This window comes from Drosophila santomea, chromosome 3R (genome assembly GCF_016746245.2).
Source record: "Drosophila santomea strain STO CAGO 1482 chromosome 3R, Prin_Dsan_1.1, whole genome shotgun sequence".
NCBI classification, from domain to species: domain Eukaryota; kingdom Metazoa; phylum Arthropoda; class Insecta; order Diptera; family Drosophilidae; genus Drosophila; species Drosophila santomea.
Genome location: NC_053019.2, coordinates 28,586,661 through 28,603,878, shown reverse-complemented (window position 1 = coordinate 28,603,878; position 17,218 = coordinate 28,586,661). Strand labels below are relative to the sequence as shown.

The window sequence follows — 17,218 nt, the reverse complement described above, 5'->3', positions numbered from 1 at the left end:
CCGATAGTTCGATAATTAGTGGAAAATAAAATAACGGTAATATTTCAAAGGGTTAGGACTTTTTACCAGAAGCACACTCGAAATAATTTAAATTTTATACAAATTTATGATGAAATGAAGACAAATAAATAAAATTTTATTGGCCGGCAATGCTGTGAATCGCCCATCTCAATTGCGCGCTTGTGTGAGTGTGTTTGCGTGTGTTTCCAGCTGTGATAAGCGACGATCGGCCACTTGCTCTAAATAAACTATATTTTTTATTTACTCTTGCATTTAAATATAGTAAAAATGTACGCGAGACTGCTGCGAAACTTGGGCGCTAATGCCAGGTGAGGGAAATGATCGACAGTGGTTGTTAATGTCGCTAGATCAATAGACTTGTTTTCGTACCCGACGATTACATAAACCTTGCTAATTTGTTTTGGCTTGACGCAGGTGCTTCGCAACAGAAGCCAGTCCAAAAGTTCGGCCAATCAGCAAGATCCTCATTTCAAATCGTGGTGAGATCGCATGCAGGGTGATTCGAACCGCACGCAAGCTGGGAGTTCGTACCGTGGCCGTGTTCTCGGATCCGGACGAGGAGAGCCTGCACACGCAGCTGGCGGACGAGGCGTATCGCGTGGGAGAAGCTCCCTCCTCCGCTTCTTATCTTCGCGGTGAACGAATCCTGGACATAGCCAAGCGGTCGGGAGCCCAGGCCATCCATCCGGGCTATGGCTTCCTCTCTGAGTCCGTCGAGTTCGCCGAGTTGTGCCAGCGTGAGGGCATCATCTTCATGGGACCGCCCAGTTCCGCCATTCGGGACATGGGCATTAAGAGCACCAGCAAGGCCATAATGGCTGCTGCAGGAGTACCGATCATCAATGGATACCATGGCGAGGATCAGTCAGATGAGTGCTTGCAGCGAGAAGCCGACATAATTGGATTTCCCTTGATGATTAAGGCCGTCCGCGGTGGCGGAGGCAAGGGCATGAGAATCGCAGAAAAGCGGGACGACTTCCTCACCGCTCTCAACTCAGCTCGCACCGAGTCCGAGAAGTCGTTTGGCGACAGCTCCGTGCTACTTGAGCGGTACGTCCGATCTCCACGCCACGTGGAGGTTCAAGTATTTGCGGATCAGTATGGCGATGCTGTATATCTGTGGGAGAGAGACTGCTCCGTGCAAAGACGTCATCAAAAGATTATTGAAGAGGCGCCAGCTGTAAGTGCGCTATAGCTTCGGCTAGATTATAAAGTAATGCTTATGTATCCAACAGCCAGGTTTGTCGGAAGATTTGCGTCGTGAGCTGGGCGAGGCTGCTGTTCGTGCAGCGAAAGCTGTGGGTTACGTTGGAGCCGGCACTGTGGAGTTCATTCTAGACAAAGAGGACCTCTCGTTTCACTTCATGGAAATGAATACCCGCCTGCAGGTGGAGCATCCCATTACTGAAATGATCACGGGCACCGATTTGGTTGAATGGCAGATTCGCATTGCCGCGGGTGAGCCGTTACCGCTGACGCAATCTGAAATCACACGGCGTGGCCACGCATTTGAAGCTCGAATCTATGCGGAAAATCCTCGCGGAGGCTTCCTTCCCGGAGCCGGACCGCTTCGTTACTTGTCTACTCCTCAACCATCAGACAACGTTCGCGTGGAGACAGGTGTTCGGGAAGGTGATGAGGTGTCTGTGCACTACGACCCCATGATTGCCAAGCTAGTTGTTTGGGGGGAAAACCGCACGCAAGCGCTAAACTCCTTGGTTGCCCGCCTGGGTGAATATCATGTGAGTACATAGTGAAATTTCAAAAACATTTCTCTAAAGTTAAACCAATTTTAGATATCTGGTCTGGACACCAACATCAAATTCCTCATCGACCTTGCATCGCACCCTGAGTTCCAGCTGGCCAATGTGCACACTGGCTTTATCGATGAGCAGTTTGATACGCTATTTCCGCCAATTGTCATCAGTCCGCAGCAAGTCAGCCAAGCTGCATTGGCGCTGGTCTTCAACGAGTTGCAGGCAGCCTTCAGAAATGGAAACAAAGATCAGGATCCATTTGTCGCCACCCCTAACGCTCGTCTTAATTACTCTTTGGTTCGCAGATATCAGTTGAAAGCCAATGAGAAGGGTAAAAACATATTTACAAACTTAAAATCAAATTTGTGAGATGATCCAATCTTTCAGTCTATTCTGTGGCTGTTAAGTTCGATGGCGAAGATATACAAATCCAGGTGGATAATGGCGACTGGCAGGTGGTAAAGGCCGAAAGAGTGCAGGATGAAAGTCGCCTAAAAATTCGTGCCAATATCAATAGCAACATCACCACATACAATGCCAGTATTGATGGCACTGGTGTCTGTTTGTTTTTGGAAGTATGAATCGACGTTTCAATTAAAAGTATTTTGTATTTGATAAATTCCCTTTTACAGACTGGCAAGGTCGACTTTGAGCTGGCACAGCCGAAATTCTTAAGTGCACAGGCCGATCAACTTGGTGCAGCTGGTTCCCGCGTAGTGGCGCCCATGCCCGGGATTTTAGAGAAGGTGCTGGTGAAGCCCGGTGACCAGGTCAAGAAAGGAGAAAATTTGGCAGTGCTTATTGGTGAGAAAATATAGCTTGAGATTATACTTTTTCTTTTTGTTTAATTTTGTTTCATTTTAGCCATGAAAATGGAACACATTCTTAAAGCTCCCAGGGACGCCACTATCAAGTCTATCGGTGGAGCCGAGGGCGACAACGTGGCTAAGGGAGCGGCCGTGATTACATTCGTCGACGAGAGTGTTGCCGAGTAAAAGGATTTGATTCGAAACGTACCAGAGAGTTGTTGCATTTATAAACAAGATTATATTCTAAATATTGAAGAGCCTGCTTTTGCTTCAGGGATCACGAAGTGCATTTATTATCGTTAAGTAAAAAGTGTCCATCTAATGGAATTTCGTTATCTTTGACCCATTAAACGTCTTAAAACTGTTAACCAAGAATTCTTTTTACAGGCGAGTGAGATAGCCAAGGGTAATGGTTTTAAAAAGTGATTTATTTGTTTCATTTTCGCTGAATTTTAATGGATGTATACGGATTATTCAGTTTCTCAAACATTCATTTCCCAAATGTGATAAATCATTATGAATACATAATTTAAAATTGAGTTCCGTACAAAATCTTGCGACATATAAGTTTGACTTTGAGTTGGTTGCTGTCGGTGAACGGAAACGAAAACAGAAACTGAGAGAAGGCATGAATGACATTGCGTACTTTGCTTACACTTCGCATTTATTTCGCAACTTAGAACATAATAATTTAATAAATGTTTAACAAATTTCACTTAATACAAAACACTAATCATTTAAAATATATGTACTTATAACCATAATCAAGTTTTCTTTATGCTCGTGTTGCTTTAGTCCATTCTGCTCTTGAGTTTATACTGTTTTGTTTTGTTTTGATTTAGCATGCCATTAACTTGGTTTATGCTGTTGAAATATGATTATGGAAACAGTTTCAGAGGCGAGTACTGAGTACTAAAGATGCAATTTGGTTTCTTGCCCTAATTCTTACAATCAGCCGATTCGTTTCGATTAGTTTTTCCTAGTATCGTATCTATGCTTCCATCATTTTGATTTTTTTTCGGTTAGTATAGTAAGTGTTGCTCGGCTTCAATACGTAATACATCATTTATATACTATATAAATACAATTATATGGTACTGTAAACGTGCAACTTAACGCTTCTTATAGATTATGAGTGTGTTTCTTTGTCTGCGTCCGTTTCTGTGTAGTGTTGTGGGGAGTTTGTTTAAGGTGTCCTTTTTATTTTATTTTAGATTTCGACATTAAAAGGGATACGTTTACAATGAGGAGAATTAAACATATCACTTTTAATGATTAACAAAACAGAAAACAAAACAAAAAACTGGTGTATTTGTTTATTATTTAAGGTAATTATAAAGTTCGATAGCTACTAAACACCTCTGCTGGTTATGCCCTCATTATCTGCCATACAGACATTCGTTCTTTGACTCGCATCGCTCCAACCAAGTATCATTTGTTAATATCTACGGATTCTGCTCTACTTCGCATATTTACCCATTAAGTCTCGTTTTCGACGGCGGGAACCCCACTAGTAAACACCTGTCCACACCGTTCTCATTGTCAGGATGCTTTGGTTACTTTTACAATATGGATACTCATCATCAGCTGTCACTCGTGTTAGGTTGCGAATACATTTTATTGCAAAGAACTTTTCGTTTGTGGATTTTTCTCGGCTTTATATTAAGTTTTTCTCTGTCATCGTCGGGAGCTCACTCGTTCCGGATTCCGATCCTGTTCCCGTTGCTATAACTGCTGTTGTGGCAGGTGTTGAAGTTGCTGCCATTACGGCAGTCGCTGGCGATGTTGTGACCTCTGTGGTGGCCGCCGTGGTAGCAGTAGTCGCGTCTTCTTCGTCCTTACTTTCCACTAGCTTTCTTATTATCACCCTGCGGCACTTCTGCGAATGGTCAACAAAAAGATATCTGTTAGTGGAGGTTGACAATCGATGGACCAGTGCTACGGGTGCCAGCTAAGCAGTAATGCAATCTTGCTTCGAGTGTTTTCGGGTTTATTCACGCCTAAAAATGCCCTCATATCTTGTTATCTCAGACTTTCATTACAATTTTTAAAGATCCTTTATCCGGGACATCTTAAATTAAATACATATACTGACTTTTTCATTGTATATTTTCTTTGAAATAATTCGATGACCAATAACAGCAGTATTATGCCTTTGTAACTTTTCAATAAACATCCACTAAAACAATGATTTTTAAGTTGCATTACATTAGAAATCACTCTTAGTTTTTATTTTAAAAAACTTTTAATATACAAGTCCGAATTAAGAAGCTGAGCGATAGCATTTTAACTAGCTTTTGATTATTTCATTGGCATTCAAAGTTCAAATTCAAATTTGTTGGACCCCTGTGATCTTGTGTGTGTAGATTGATTGTGGCGTGCGTGGTTTGGCATGGGTGAGTAGAGGAAACTTGCAGAAAAAGAAAATGAAAAGCCAAAGGGTAGACAGATCCGGGGATGGCAAGTGCATCTCATTTGTGCCGGGACCGTGAAAACAACAAACACAAAGTAAGGCGGGCGTTTTGAGCTCAAACGAAACAACAACTCTAACTAACTTGGCGGCAAATCAAATTAAGCGGCTTGAGGAAATCTTGCTTATATCACCACGTAGTTGCTGCTGCTGCTGCTGTTGCTGCTGCTGTTGTTGCTGCTTCAGCTTAAGTTGTTGCTCGGACGGCAACTGGTGATGGTGAAACAGCACCGGCGGGAGCTTGCCTCCTTTGGAGCGACTTCGCACACCCTTTATGGTTACGATTTGCATACGACAAAGGATTAAACACCGAAACGCAGCAAGTGTAACCGAGGGTGTTGGTGTAGCAGGGTAGAAATATTAAAGTAGAGTTAAATAAAGAGGAGAGGTGGTCGATCTTCGAAAACCGAAGGGCGCATAGTCCTTGCGGACTTATAGATTTTTTTTAGTCACCGTTCTCGTTAAGGGCATAGTTAATTTCCATTTCCGTAAACATAAAGATAAATGGTTAGGAACGGTCGGGAGGACATGTTTTGTTCGACTATATATCTAGTAACCACGTGTTAAAGGAGACAGATAGAAAGATACAGATTGGAGTTCCAGTGTAAAATGTGTTTATTGTGTGTACTAGTTTTCTGGGACTGTTTTTAAGGCGTCTCGAAGACTTCCTTTGCGGCAACGGACACACTTTATAAAGGGACTATTGTCCTAGACATCGTTCGCCCCAGTTACCTTTTTGGCCGTTATCTCCATTTGGTCCAGGCTGTTTGTCAGACCGTTAATGGTCGTCTCGCCAGTTGTCTCCTGGGCGCTGCTTTCTGTTTCGCTGTTAGCCCCACTACCCGCCGTTGTCGCCAAGGCGGAAGTGGGCGCGGTAGTTCCACTAGTGGAGCCACTGCCAGTTGACGTGTAAGCCCCAAAGAGCTGACGCGAAAGCCGTGGAATGGCGTTGCTGTCCACGCGCACTGGCCAGGCGGCGGTAGACGGACTGCTTGTGGTAGGCGTCTTGTTTTCGGCCAACTGCTCCGTGCCGCCGGTAGATCCCTCATGCACGGCTCCCGGCTGAGCCACCGGTTCAGATTTGTTTTCATCCAGGTTCGCCTCCAAATCCGACTCATTGTTTTCATCCTATTCAAGTAAGAACGTTCATTAGAATAATGTATTCCTAAATATAATTGTTGAGTTTTAGGTACCGTTTTTTCGCTGACCTCATCTGGACAAAGCTCAAAAGCCATGGTCCACGTGTTCTTGGCAGACTGCGATCGCTCTAGCATGTAGCCATTGGTGTTGTCGTTGCTCTGCGCCGGAGGCGACCACGAGTATGAATTGTACTGGCAACCGATGCCCCGCTGCCGTTCCAGTTCGTCTTGCAGCCACTCGACTGCAATGCTCCAGTGCCGGGTTATGTTCGGGTTTGTGTGGAGCATCTGCAGCGCAATTGGCGACTTGTGGAACAGCTGCGTCAGGCACTTGATTATTTGGTACGCCCTCTTCTGGTAGTGCGTCTTCGCCCGCTGTATCGTCTCTAGCAGACCCTCGCGCTCCTCAGCCACTCCGTTGAGAGCATTGTGTATGCGATGGTGCTGCCATGAGTCGTCGATCAGCAGGATGTTCAGGAGCAGGTCAGTGTGGTGCCGCATGTCGTGGCAATAAGCAAAACCACACTGCCACAACAATTCAGTTAGTACTGCGCGTGAGAAATGTGGATTCTCCCAGCTGCAGTATTGCAACAGCTTCAGACCCTCGTCACCCACGTTTGTGTCTTCGATCACCTTCTTGATGTAGCTTTAAACATAAAAAAGACGATACCATAAGCAATCACTGGAAGTTTCTTTCATAAAAAACTGGCATGAAATTGTCTCTAAACGGATAACAATTATCAGTAAAATGCCTACACCTTACCCAGTGCGGTTAAAGAGCAAGTCCATGCACTCCGTAGACAGGGGCGTCAGCTCCTCGTGCGCTACGGTCGGATCTTTGAACGGATTCGGCAGTGGACGGGCGTTCTGGTTGGAGCTCTGGCATTTTTCGCTTACATCGCTGCAGCGTATTAGGTGCGAAACCACTTGGTGTAGCTTGCTGAACTCCGGGTACTGGTATTTTATTGCCGGACCGGGGCCATCGTCCAACGCCACCTGAATAAACTGCAGCGGCACATTGAGCTGCAAACGAACAAAATCGTTTATAATGGTAAGCAATATTATTGTAAATGGATCTCACCCTAAGCAGTTGCTGCTTTTCCCGTGTTCCCAGTCCCACGTACATACTGAAAAGGCTAAAATAGTGGGGCAGGTGTTTGCCATAGTCGGCTGCCTCGGATTTCAAGAGGCGCAGCACGCTGATGAGAACCTGCTCGCAAAGATTAGCTCCGTCGTAGCCAGTCAGAGGCTCATCGTTGATGGCGAAATGGCAGAAGAAAACCACCAACTTGACAAAGACGGTACGCACCTCCGGAGACGGAGCCATCAGAATGTACTCGCCCAAGCGCGATGGCGGCGAGAGGAGCGCATGATTGGCGAACCACTTGCGAACTAGTGCCGAGGAACGTATGTGGTGTGAGAGCGCGTCATACCTATCAATCAGAAAACGTATCCGGGTCATATTCGGGTCAATACCTCTTAAGCTACTCACCATTCAATGACGGGGCCACGCAGAGACTTTTTCGTGCGGAAGCCGGTGTGGAAAAGAAACTGCGATGCTAATTGCACGCCCAGCAGTGAAAGCTCCTCAGCAGCAGGAGTCTATTACAAAATACGTTAGAAAACCGTGAAATAAAATCACCTAAATACGAACTTACGATCTTATCGCTCCGTGCAGAGGGTATATTGCAGCTGACCAACTTTTTGATGAAGTTGAAGAACTCCACGGAGAAAGTGCTTCGAGAGTGTAGAAACCGAATGTTCTGGTGGCTGTAATCGGACAAAATAATTATAAAGCACCGGTAGAGAGTTCAATCAATATTTCGACTCACCGCACGCTGCGCTCAATGGGCTTTGGCAAGGGTAAAACCATGTTTCGACTTTCTGTGAGCGACAACTGCTCCACGCTGGGCTCATACTGCACGGGAGTTTGATCACAGCGGGTGTAGAACAACATGTAGGCATTCCACCAGCGCTTCTGCCGACGGTACTGCATGCGCTTAAGATTGTTGTCGTAGATTTCGCCCATGTAGTCGCCGCCGAAGCACTGCGCCTTCATTTCCTCATCCTCGTGCATTTTGCACTCGGTGACTTCACCGTCGTCAAATTTATACCACTGACACTTGCCGTTCGCTGGGTTTCTGAAGGAGAAATTATATTGAATTAGTCTACAGGAAGTCGCAATATTCTTATGGAACTCACTTGGAGAGTATGTAACTGAAGTAGTGACCGCCGGAGGCCTGTCCGCTGTGCACCACAATGCCGGTCAGTTCGTACTTTGTCATCTCAACGTTTGTTTGACAATTATCACCCACTTCCACCACCTCGCCCTCTAGCTTAGCTAGGCCAGACACTGAACATAGAGAAGAAGACACAATTAGGAAATATATAGGTATGGAATACGGTTGAACTCACCTGTGTATGGTTCCATATCCAAGATACGTGGAAATTCAAAATAATCATTAAATTTAATCGCACAGACGCGTTCGTAGTCGTATTCGAAGCGCTTTAGTTGAATGGCTAACACGGGTGGCAGCTTCTTAACGCACAGTCGCTTAACGGTAACTACCTGTTGGACACAAAAAATTTTATTAATAAAAACTTAAGTATACATTACATTACAATACATTACTTTTTTATCACATTTATCACAATGGTATGCATCGGCTCCCTCGAGCAGCTCTCCCTTGACATACTGCTCCAGAGATTCGGTTAATGAGCTATGATTCCTAATATCGACACTAAATACACTAAATGGTTCCTCTTTGGAGTAGCGATGGGGACACTCTTGGCAGATTTTCTGATCGCTGAACGAGCCACCCAGAGTGGCATTCATAAGCTGTGGCTGGCCAAGCGCTTTGAGTCCCTCATCGAGACTTTCAAACAAGGACATAAAGAACTCCACGGCATCTTGTTGCTCCCGAAGATTTACGGGCTCTCCCTGCAGTCTAGCAAAAAAAAAAAATCATAATAAATTAATATGATTGAGAACTACCAAAAAAAAGTTGTACTCACTTGAAATGCGTCCAGAGGCCACGGGGAACGTAAAACTGCAATGCACTGTGGCCCAGGTGGGCGAATATGGCCTGCACGTGCTTCAGGATCACAACGTGATAGTTCTTTCGCACATCTTGCGATCCGTCTTCGACAGTTGCCGACGACGAGGAGAGGGTGACTAGGGCAGAAGCGGGACCCGAAAATAGGGCCGGTCCAAGACCGCCTCCCGTCAAATCGGAATCGCCACTGAAATCCTCGCCATCGGTGGTTGCAGCGCCATGGGCTCGCAGGATACCCACGCGGACCGCTGGCACCATGTAAAGCTGTTGCAACACCGAATTCATGTAGCAAGTGGCACCGGCGTTCTTTAGTCCGCAGAAACCTTTGGTTGGCCTGGCGCCCACCGGCGGCAGGTAATCCCATTCGCGCAACGGATCAGTATCTGCCAAAAATTGAGGGAACATTAAATTAGGCGAGGATTAAGCGAGTTGAGTCCTTACCCGTGCAGACGAAGTCTATGAGTGTATTGGTGAGTAGCTTCATATTAGGAACACAGAGCTGGCACAAGGCAATGAGGAGATCGCAAGCAGCGGCGATTGTGTGCGGACTGCGACAAACTGGCGGCGGGACGGTGTCCTGCCGTAGACTGCCGTGACGCCGTAAATGCAGAAATTCGCGAGAGGCCGTGAAGAGGAAGTCGTCGATCAGTTCGTGGATGAGCTCGTTAAGCTGCGCCTTTGAATCGGCGGCAAGGAAAAACATTAGCTCTTTGGCTAGGCAGAGGTGGCCCTCAAGGAGCTCCTCATGCACTTGTGTGTCGCCGGTGGCATGGACGTTTTCCCGAATGCGTTGCAGCCACTTTATCTCATCGCCTAACAATCCCTCGCTAATCTGCAGCGGCCAGTTGTAGATGCATCCATAAGAAAGAGTCCGACACAGCACCGAAAAGAACTCAGCGCAAGTAGCCTCGTACTGGGGAACCAGCGTCTTCAAAGCGCCAACCAGCAAGTTAACCATGTAGACGAACGGTCGCCGATCACCGGCGCAGTAGGTAGAAGCCAGAAACAACTGCTCAGAGGCCACCTGCCGCACGTGGCGAAGAGGGTTCTTCAGAACAATGGAGGTGATGAACTTTGGCCAGTTTGGATCGCTGGTCAACGCCTCGTTGGCACTCGGATTGAGAATAAACGAAATGGTGAGAACCTCTAGCGCCTCCTTGCACATGCTAAAGTCTTGCCCGTCCGGCACGATCACCTCGTCCTCAAAGTCGCCGCTACTGCTGCCTAGAGCCTGAAGATTACCGCAAGACGAGGCCCAGGCCAATTGCACCACCGCCTTAATGGTTGAAATGTCGGGACATGACCACTGCAGTGTGGAGCTAAATAGCGTTCGGCACCGATCACCTTCTTGGCTGGCTGAAAGCATCTCGCGGGCAAGCATCACAGCCAGTTTCGCGGAGATCGCCCGCAATGTTCCCTGCGAGCTATTCGGCATCGTCGAAAAGTTCTGCTTCAGGATATCAACCTGGGAGCGGGATCCGTTGTCAAGGTCGCAGATCATGGGCTCATCGCCTACACGAGACAATACACTGCCAACTATGTACAGGAACAGCTTTGCCAACCTCAACACGCACTGGAAGGACGCACGCTTTGTGTGCATATCGGCGCTGGGCAGAAAATTGTTTTTGGTCAACAGTTCCAGCACGAAATGAGCGCAGCCTGAATGCATCCATGCAGACTGCACTAGTAGGGCACTTTCTCCTAGTGGATCCAGCGCGGGAATCAGCAGTCCGTGCAGCACACTAAGGTTGTACAGCACTTGAGCAGGTGTGGGGTGCAAAAACATCTGCTCCGGCGTGCAGTGCTCCTAAAAGAAAGAGTCAATATGAAATTAATGTAGGCGGTGCACATGACAAAATGCAAGTTTAAATTTCCAGAATGAATGTTTCGACTGTAATCTTACCTCTTCAGTTTCAGTACCCGTCTGCTCAGTGGGGTTAGGTTTCTCCTCCTCATCCTTGGCGATCTTCTCGCCAGCCACAGCCACCGTTAAGGCAGCCTTCGGCACCTTGCACATCATCTGCAGCTGGCGCATCGTCTGGCGGTCGCAGGGGAGCAAGTGCAGTAACACTTTTGCACTGTCTCGAAGGCGACCGTGCTCGAGATCACTGCCCAGCTGGTACAGTTTTAAAAAGAACTCTGTGTACTGGTAGTTTTGCGAGATGATCACGCCAGGCAGTGTGCTCTCTGACTCCACGCGCTGCATGTCAGGGCAGGGACGGGGAGGAGATCCTGTGCTCGAGTCGCTCGAGGAGTCGGGACTGCTGGCTAGACCTGTGCCCACGGGCGTGAGTTTTGCTGTAAGAATCATCTTATCCCGGATTGTGTACTGATAGAGTGGGTTAATTTCATCGGATACTTCGATCATCTCGCCATTAGTGTAGAAGAGATCAACCTTAATGTTGGTCGTCGAAGTGCCCTTGATTCGCTTAAGTAGACTTCTCTTAAAAGCGGCCATCGTCTCGTTGCTGTGTGTGACGATCTCCATGTCGTCGATGGGTCTGCCGGGGTTCTGGAAGCGGATATACAAGCTGGTGTTTTTGCCCCGTGTAACCCGGCTGAGTGGCAGGTGAACACGATCGCCGCTGAAGGATCGATCGCACTCCTTCACATATTCTTGCAGCACCTTTAAAATTCGGCACATCTTCTCCGCCTCGATGAAACGCATTTTTGAGTCTTTCGATTCGTCGTTGGCATTATCCGACTGATCGGGTGCATCCAACTCCTCCTGCAACTGCGTCTTGCCCAAAATAACGATGTTTCCATAGTGTGTGCGCAGGCGGGAGCAGCACTCACCAATGAACATCTCGTGAAACTCAGCGATATTCTCCTGCAGACGTGGACCCAATGCCGTGGACACTTCCTTAAACAGATCAATGGCCTTGCTGGCGATTTCCTCGCCTCCCGTTGTGATGACTCGCCACAAGTAGTCCTTGCCTATAAGATCCTCGTTGTCCAGTATGTAACCTCTATGTATCGCCTTCAGCTTGTCCTCTTTGGAGTTGACCGCCTTGAAGAAGCGCTCAAAGCACTTGATTCCACTTTCGGTAAGCAGATGCGGATCAAGTTGCAGAATGTTGTTTTCAAAGAAGTCTTTGTTGATGCCAGGATCCAAGTCAGGCTCCTCACCCATTAACTTGCCAAACCATCTAAAGCACTCCTCACGATCTGCCGGAAAGACGGCATTTACCGCCAGGCAATGCCAAATCTGCTTCGCTTGATCTGCGCACAGCCATAGCTGTCCGTCTTTCAGCAGGAACTTAAGAAACTCCAGCCGCTCTGCTATTTGCGCGTGGTGCGGAAATCTTCCGTCTATTAGGATTTTCGTTGCTTCCAAGCCCGGTGAATCGGTTACCATTTGGCGCACCCTTTCCATGTATGCAGTCAAACTATTGGTGACCAGAATGACCAGTGAATAATCATTCTGTAGTCGTTCAATCACCTGCTGACGATTCGTACCCGTTTGAGTGCGCGGGGCATGATTCGGCGTGGTATCATATAGGCAACAGATATCCCGGATTAGACGCAAGGCGGGCAGAACCCATCCATCACCTGACTTGAGTTCGCCAACGCACTTATCCAACCAAATGGTCTTTTGGGCATCCCGCTCCTGCGAGCAGCTGTAGTCCAAGATTTTAACGTGTGCGCCCAGCGCCTGATCGAGCACCTCTGGCGGCACCTCCTGACTGTGGGCCAGCGTCCAAAACAGCTTGAGCACCTTTTGGGCCATCACACCATTCTTGTCATCCTCAGCCAAGCGGCGTATCAGCTCAAGAAGTCTTTCCCGTTGCCGCTTATTGGCCGTGGTCATGCTGGCCTGAAATTACAATGAAAATGGTATGGGTATGGTCGGTTCATAGAAAATGTAAGAATCAAAATTGAAAACTATATGTACTTTATACATTTTAATAGCAGAAAACTCACCTGGAACGCCTCGAAGAGGTGGTCCAGTTGCTCGGGGGTAAAGTCCCACGCAAGTTTGGCCAGTAGGTCGTGCACGTTCTTCACGATGGCCTCGTGCTTGCCGGCCTGCGCTCTCCAAACTGCATCCAAATCATCCAACGTTAGTGCCTGCTCCTTTATGAGAAAGCGGATGATCTTCTCCAATTTTTCCACATACTGCGGTTGGTGAAGCGAGTCCTTGAGTACGATGCCCAAGACATCTGACGACTTTATCCATTGCGCCATGCGCTCCGCCGTCAGCCAGTCCATTTCGTCCTCGGGCATACAGTGGGGCAAGGGTTGGGATCGATGGGAGTAATATGCCACCGAGGAGAGCACCTTGTTGATCTCATTGAGGGCGTTCATCTTGCCGTTGAAACTGGACACTTGCAGCAGACGCAATATCATCTTCAGGCGAAACATCTCAAGATCCCGGATCAGCTCCTCCTGGCCAGACAATCGACTGGCCAGAAAGCGGGCTGACTTCACAATCCCATTGATGTAGTCATTGCGTCCCTCGGGTTTCACTTCTCGCTTCAACTCTTCGTCTGTGAAGCTGTCCAGAAGGTCTAGCACAACGTTCCAGGTGGGCATAAAGTACTTGGCGATAGTGGCGGGCGTTAGGAGCTCATAGCATTGACCAAATGGACGCAAGAGGCTGTGAATGAGGGCAAGGGTGAGGCGATTATCCTGAGCCCCATTTTCAACACTACCCTCGACACCAACATTCTTGCCAGTGCACTTGTTTTGGTTGCGCTTCAGCAGTTCCAGTCCGCTGTTAAACCGTTCCAGTAGATTGTCAAAGCCTCCCAACTGTCCGAAGCGGTTAATGAGATCCACAAGCCAGCCGCGCGCATTCTTGGGCTCCGCCGGCGGACGGGCGTACATTTTGTTGCTGTCCAACTGACCCCAGATGCAATCCGGTGCTGCAAAGCACTCCGGCTGACGGGCTGCGTTGAATGTGTTGAACTTGTTCTCCGGATCAAAAACAATAGCCAGCAAGTCAAGCAGGTAGGGATTGTCTCGCTGCATGTGGATGGCGATTAGATGCAGAAGCTTGCCGCAAGACACAAGGATACAGTGGTGGATGTTATTCTTCCACGAATTCACCGCCTCGTCGGTTAAAATCTTGGCAAATGAAGTGCTCAGTCCATTGCGATAAAACTCCACACATGGCTCGCAGTCGTGATCCACACCTGCAAATGGATTGGCTTTAGATGGTATCAAAATAAACACTTGGACACACTTACCAGCCTGGGTCAGCTCAATGGCTGCATTCAAAAGAACCTCCAATTCCTGCTCAGGCAGCACGGGCACCACCCAACGTGGATTGGATATCTTTTGGGTCAGTGATCTCAGTTTCGTTGTGGGAAACGAGGATATAAGCTTCTCTGGAGGCCTGCCGGATAAAATTAAAAATTAATTAATTTTAATCAATATCATGAATTAGGAAAAGTTAAGACCGTTTCTATATCAATTTAAAGGTACATTTTACAAGCCATAAATAAAACGTTTTTAAGGGATGCACATCCTTTAGCATAAAACAAATCATTATTAAATTAATTAATTAAACTAGTAATTTCTAAGAAAATAAATGCCAAAAACCATAGATAATTTTATTTTCGGAGCATTTTCAGTGTCAGCTAATCTTGATGGACAACCGATAAGATAAGGCGTGGACGGGCAATCCAAATGAGATAATAATAGCCTGGTAAGGTAACATTAACAAAGCTTGGTAAGTTCATTGGTTAAAGTGGAAAGCAACCAAGTGCACCTATCGAAGAAGATGAAAGATAACATTTATTGCCGCATTGTTGGCAGATATAACGTTTCTACACATACGTAAAACGCTTAATTCAGCTTTTTGGCTGCAATAGAACTGAGTAATACTAGTTTTCTTAAGCTGTGGTGAATACATTAGAATTCGTTCGAAATAGCTTGGCCAAAATCAGCTGAAACACAGTTGAATGAATTACGGCTATTGTGCAGGCCCAACCCTAGACAAACAAAGAATGCAGGTGGAGGAATTACTGCGCAAAAGTAAACACACGAACATCCGAGGTTGGGGATCTTTAGGGGTGGCGGTCTACTGGAGCTACGCACAAAACCCGGCTAATTGGGCGGAGTCATGCAAGTCCACTTACACTATTGTGATGGTGCTGTCCACGCTATTCGCTGACAAGGAAGCGGCTACGTCATCAGAGCTCTGACTGCCTGTCGCCGGCTGTTGCTCCTGGTTGCCGTCCAAGCTACCTGACCCTCCTCCTGGCAGACTCGAGGTGGAGACTGTTCCTGTTCCCGATCCTGATCCGGCACTCTGCGCCGGACTCGTTGTGGTGGTTGCTGTGCTGGTGGTGCTGCTGCTTGAGCTGGTCGCTGTGCTTCCCGGCTGTCCGGTGGTGTGCCTACGCGTGTCGAACGTCATGGTGGCGGGGTATCCTCTCCAGCCAACTCGTTCTGCGGAGCACCGGAAGCGGATGTTAATGCACGAGCTCTAGTGCCTGGCTAATCCTAATGCAGTCTGCACTGGGCGGCGTTTTTGGCTGGTGTCTTATGGCAGTTGTGAGGTATCCGGGTTTCCGCTTGTCCAGTTTGGGAGTTTCCCCGTTGATTTGCTGTTTCTTGAGGCACAGTTGGTCGGTTGGACTTCTTGCTCTGGGCTCTCTCTTATTGTCCTTTTTCCCAATAAGAACTGACTCCTTCGTTGCGTTTACATATTCCTGGTCAGCGGCCACAATTTGCAAAAATCTATAAACTGCAACGAAGCGAAAGAGGCAAGGAGAGGCGGATAAATACAGTGCAAAAAGAGAGACCGAAACGGAACACACACGGATGAACAAGAGCTTGGGTGTGTGAGTGGTCCTGCGTGTGTGTAAGAGAGCGCTGGGTTGGAATATGAAAAATCAATATTATTTAATAGACGGGGCAGCAAGCGCCAAATAATGCTCCAAAAGCACACAAATTACGCTCTCACCCACCCACACACACTCGCACGCTCACCCACAGAACGCTCTCTTTTCATGTGTGCGTTTGAATTTAATTTAAATTTGTTTTTGTTTTACGCCTCGCTCTTTATTCTTATTTATTTATTGTTATTTTTTGGGCAAACAAAGAACATTTTGCTGCCGAAAATTACATCACGTCCCCGTCTACGGATTTTCCACTCGCTCTCTACTCCTCTCCGCCCGGCTTCATCCTTAAGCGGAATGTCGGTCGGTGGGTGGGAGCAACTTGAGGAAAAAGGGGCGGGGAAAGGGTGTGAGCGAAGGGTGGTGAAAATAACTACGCATAAAGTCTTAAAAAGATGCCGAAATTAGCGGTTCAAAGGGTGTGTCGGGGGCGGTATATCTCTCACTTTCTTTCTATCACTTTGAGAGTTGTGAGAGATTAACGGAAGTCACCCAAGGACGGCAGCCAGTGCGGCTTTTTATTATTTTTCACTTTTTCACTGGCCCCTGACTCACACACACACGCACACACACTTCCTCACGCGCACGTACATTTATTTTTCGCAAATGGAATTGAACGAACTAACGACCGAGTCCCAACTTTTCGCAGACCCCAAAACTGGTGATTGCTCTTCCTTTCGCTTCTGCTCTGGACAACGGGGAGCCCTTAGTTGGCTGCGCACTCTAAACTAGTCGCGGTAACTATTTCGCGAATATTGAGCTTACAAATCAGCCGGCCAATAGACAAAATGGCGTCTGCCGTTGCTGTTGTTCTGCGGTCAACTCCAATTCCGATTGGTTTTTACCTGCCTGCCCGACGGCAAAGAACTGCGTATCCTGCGAGGGCGGCGGTTGCGACTGCCACAGCGTTTTTTTTTACCCGCTCGCTGTCCAATTCGCGTTAAATAAATTATATTTAAGCTATTTCTTTTGCTAGGGTTGTGCAGTTCGGGCGAACTAGTTTTGAACTGAACCGGTTCGCGCGGTTCATCTGGTGCTTTTTGCCAGAGTTACCAGGCCATGGAAAAATCTGGCCTATCGAACTGGTTCAGGGAGCCGTTCAGAGTAGAGTTTAA

General features: G+C 47.4%; 2 protein-coding genes across 6 annotated transcripts; one reads left to right on the top strand and one right to left on the bottom strand.

Moving 5' to 3' along the window:
- The first annotated feature begins 43 nt into the window (after positions 1–43).
- On the top strand, positions 44–2,955 carry LOC120452365 (methylcrotonoyl-CoA carboxylase subunit alpha, mitochondrial). 2 transcript variants are annotated; one of them, XM_039636555.2, is made up of 8 exons: positions 44–184; positions 284–329; positions 436–1,201; positions 1,257–1,763; positions 1,818–2,109; positions 2,166–2,353; positions 2,411–2,582; positions 2,643–2,955. In XM_039636555.2, the coding sequence occupies exons 2-8, from the start codon at positions 289–291 to the stop codon at positions 2,771–2,773; spliced, it is 2,097 nt and encodes a 698-aa protein (XP_039492489.1). In that variant the 5' UTR covers positions 44–184; positions 284–288; the 3' UTR covers positions 2,774–2,955. The 2 variants fall into 2 exon arrangements, with proteins under 2 accessions (XP_039492489.1, XP_039492488.1); XM_039636554.1 differs by lacking the exon at positions 44–184 and having other exon boundaries at positions 191–329.
- Positions 2,956–4,238: 1,283 nt separating this feature from the next.
- LOC120452361 (probable ubiquitin carboxyl-terminal hydrolase FAF) lies at positions 4,239–17,101 on the bottom strand. Of its 4 annotated transcripts, none has more exons than XM_039636538.2 (19): positions 16,949–17,101; positions 15,339–15,949; positions 14,445–14,593; positions 13,177–14,390; positions 11,156–13,069; positions 9,694–11,059; positions 9,212–9,635; positions 8,829–9,144; positions 8,612–8,765; positions 8,399–8,549; positions 8,029–8,337; positions 7,855–7,966; positions 7,689–7,798; positions 7,278–7,629; positions 6,960–7,219; positions 6,251–6,842; positions 5,790–6,185; positions 5,192–5,327; positions 4,239–4,466 (listed from the first exon to the last, which is right to left on the bottom strand). In XM_039636538.2, exons 2-19 carry the CDS (start codon positions 15,617–15,619, stop codon positions 4,426–4,428), a joined length of 8,277 nt encoding a protein of 2,758 aa, XP_039492472.1. In that variant the 5' UTR covers positions 15,620–15,949; positions 16,949–17,101; the 3' UTR covers positions 4,239–4,425. The 4 variants fall into 4 exon arrangements, with proteins under 4 accessions (XP_039492472.1, XP_039492470.1, XP_039492471.1 ...); XM_039636539.1 differs by having other exon boundaries at positions 4,332–4,466; positions 5,143–5,327; XM_039636536.2 differs by lacking the exon at positions 5,192–5,327.
- Positions 17,102–17,218: the final 117 nt, after the last annotated feature.